Raw genomic sequence first — 3,135 nt, forward strand, 5'->3', positions numbered from 1 at the left:
TCTCCTCCTTTCTCTTCCACAGGACCCCACTGTGTCTCTAAAAAACCAGAGGAGGTGGCAGGGACCAAGCAAAGACAAATCAGCATTCTCCTGTGGGCTGCCCTGCCCAAGTCATTGTAGAAGAGTGGACGCCAATCCAAAAGAGCTTGGGGGAGGATCTGGTAGAGGAAGCAGGGGTCTAGGGAGGAAAAAGGGGGCCTCGGTGCCCTTGCCAAAGACCAAGACACGGGATAGAAGCCCACTACTTCCCCTGCCTTACCCCCTGCCCCCAGCCAGAGCCCTGGGTACCTGAAGTGAGTCTCCTACTCAGGGCACAGNGGACTCCCTCTCCAGGCCCCTTTAGCCACTCCCCCCCCACCCCCCAGGCCACTGGACTTGGTGTCTAACCCTCCTGAGATTATGCCGGGGTACATTGAGGGTTAGGTCTCNTGGGCAGCATCTCACCATTTCGCTGCTGCTTGGAGCTCCAGTCCTGGATTCTTCTTGACTGACACATCTTGGGTAGGCACAGGGAGGGTGTGGGCCTCCACGAGAGTGTGCTCCTGTGCTTGCTGGCTTGCTTGCTCACTTGCCTTTTTTTTTCTCCTTACTCCCCTTCCCCCTCGCCAGAGAAACTTCAGTGTGGTCACTGTTCCAGTTGTTGGTGGCAATGTTTCTAGTTTCCGTTCACTCTTGGTGGCTCACAGGCACAGGTTAGAGGACCACAGCTATTGCAAATAGACAGGGACCAAACACCTGTTTAGACCTCCTGTTCAGGTCACCTGCCAGGGTGCTGCCAGGGCAGAAGCCCTTGTACTTGGGCCAGCCCTATCACTCAGCTTTGGTCACCCTGAGGCAGGGAGATTCCCTTGAGTAAGGAAGGAGCTGAGGCAGGGGGATGACAGGGTTATGTAGCCATGCCCTCAATCCGCCTGTCAATCACCGGCTCCGCCCACTCAGCTGTGCTCGCCAATCAGAAAAAAAACCTCAGCTGGGCGGTGGTGACCCACGCCTTTCATCCCAGCACTTGGGAGGCAGAGGCAGGCGGACATCTGAGTTTGAGGCCAGCCTGGTGTACACAGAGAAACCCAGTCTCGAAAAAACAAAACAAAACAAAAAGCGAGAGGGAGCATTGCAGTGACAACCTGTCGCCACCGGGAGGCGTGCTAGAGCAACCGTCTCAGGGTTTAGCCCAGAGAAACCAAGTCTTGAAAAAACAAAAAACAGGCAGGCGGTGGTGGCGCACGCCTTTAATCCCAGCACTTGGGAGGCAGGGGCAGGCGGATTTCTGAGTTAAAGGCCAGCCTGATCTACAGAGTGAGTGCCAGGACAGCCAGGGCTATACAGAGAAACCCTGTCTCCAAAAAAAAACAAAAACAAAAACAAAAAACAAAACACACACACACACACACACACACAAAGGGGAGCTTTGCAGTGACAACCTGTCGCCACCGGGTGGTGCGCCAAAGCATCTGTCTCAGGGTTAAGCCCAGAGACACCAAGTCTGGGAAAAACCAAAATTAAATTCAATAAAGAAATAAATAGATAAATAAATTTTAAACATTCAAAAATTAAAATTAAAAAATAATTAGAAAAAAATACCGTCTTGGAAAAAAAAACAAAAAAAAAATTGGAACGTTGCAGTGACAACCTGTCACCACCGGGTGGCACGCCAGAGCAACCTTCTCAGGGTTAAGCCGGGAGACACCAAGTCTGGGAAAAACCAAAACTAAATTCAATAAAAAATGAATAGATAGATAGATGATAGATGAATATTAAACATTCAAAAAAAATTTTTTTTGGTTTTTCGAGACAGGGTTTCTCTGTATAGCCCTGGCTGTCCTGGAACTCACTTTGTAGACCAGGCTGGCCTCGAACTCAGAAATCCGCCTGCCTCTGCCTCCCGAGTGCTGGGATTAAAGGCGTGCGCCACCACGCCCGGATCAAAATTTATTAAAAATAAAAATAATTAGAAAAAATAACAACCTAGTCTCGGAAAAAAAAAAAAAAACAAAAAGGAAAAAAAGGGGGCGGGGCTCAGAGGAACCAAAGCCAGGACAGAACTGCAACTCCCAGCATGCCTCGGGGCTGAGGCAGGGGCATGCCCGCGCCTGCACTGACCTGAGATGGCCGGAGAGAGTCTTCCTGTCCACGACCAGTGACTCTCTGCTTCCAATCTGTGGTCCCCGGGACAGCGGCGCTTGCGGCGGCAGCAGAGAGATTCTGGAGGGCTTGGCGGGAAGTCCCGCCCGCTCGGCCGTGATTGACGGCAGCGACTTCCAATCGAGAAGCTTCTCCACTCCCTGTTTCCAGGAGCAGGGAACAGCGCCAGAAGTTCCGCCCGCCCAGCCGTGACTGACAGAGGCTTCCAATGGGAGGCTGGATTTCTTTCCCCTACCACCTCCTCCCGTGACTGAGAGGCAGCGTCTGAGGCTTTTTTTCCCCTCAATAAAGGAATGCAAAGGCTTTAGGTCCACGCTGCGCGGTGGGCCGGCCATCACCCATCGATGCTGTCAGCCCCACGTTCCTGTCTCTGCTTTTCCCCTGCTCCGTTCCCGCTCTCCCCCTGCCTCACACACAGTGCATACTCAGTCCCTGCCTCAGATCCGTGACTCGCGGTCACGCCCCTGCCTCAGCTTCCACCTGTCACGTATTATAATCTATAAAAATAGTCATAAAATAAAACGCCCCTCTCTGCCTCCCCCGCTGCCCATCGTGGGCATGCCCCCCGCCTCATGCTCACTCAGGTCTCCCGCGTCTCAGCTGACGCCGTCCCCGCCCACCGGTGGGGTCCCGGGAAACGTCAGGGCGCGCCCTGCCGCCGCCATGACACCCACAGGCCAGCAGAGGGCGCCCTCGGCTCCCCTCACAGATGGCCGAGAGCTGCCCACCCGTCTGCCAGCTGTGTGTGCGGGTCCCACGGGTGGGGGACTGCGACCCCCAGGGAAGAAGATGTCCACTCGCCGGGCCACCCGGGGTCCCCAGAGACTGAAACCGCCCCACCCCACCCCGGGGAGAGATCCGCATCTGCAGAGACTCGGGCGGGCGGGCGGGCGGGCGTGATTTTTTATATAAAATAAAAAAGTCTCGTGTGCTTATCGTGTGGGAGCTCACTCTGTAGCCCAGGCTGGCCTTGAACTCAGAGATCCACTGCCT

General features: G+C 54.4%; 1 protein-coding gene across 1 annotated transcript in view; it reads right to left on the bottom strand.

Moving 5' to 3' along the window:
- The window catches only part of LOC110283893 (phosphatidylserine decarboxylase proenzyme, mitochondrial-like), an 8,438-nt gene extending 5,961 nt beyond the window's left edge, over window positions 1–2,477 (bottom strand). The window contains exons 1-3 of the mRNA XM_029471382.1: window positions 2,101–2,477; window positions 1,631–1,692; window positions 445–679 (exon numbers count right to left, since the gene is read on the bottom strand). Coding sequence (XP_029327242.1) covers window positions 445–679; window positions 1,631–1,692; window positions 2,101–2,477 — 674 coding nt within the window. The remainder of the gene's footprint in view (window positions 1–444; window positions 680–1,630; window positions 1,693–2,100) is intronic.
- Between the last annotated feature and the right edge of the window lie 658 nt (window positions 2,478–3,135).

The sequence above is a fragment of the Mus caroli genome, chromosome 17 (assembly GCF_900094665.2).
Source record: "Mus caroli chromosome 17, CAROLI_EIJ_v1.1, whole genome shotgun sequence".
Lineage (NCBI taxonomy): Eukaryota > Metazoa > Chordata > Mammalia > Rodentia > Muridae > Mus > Mus caroli.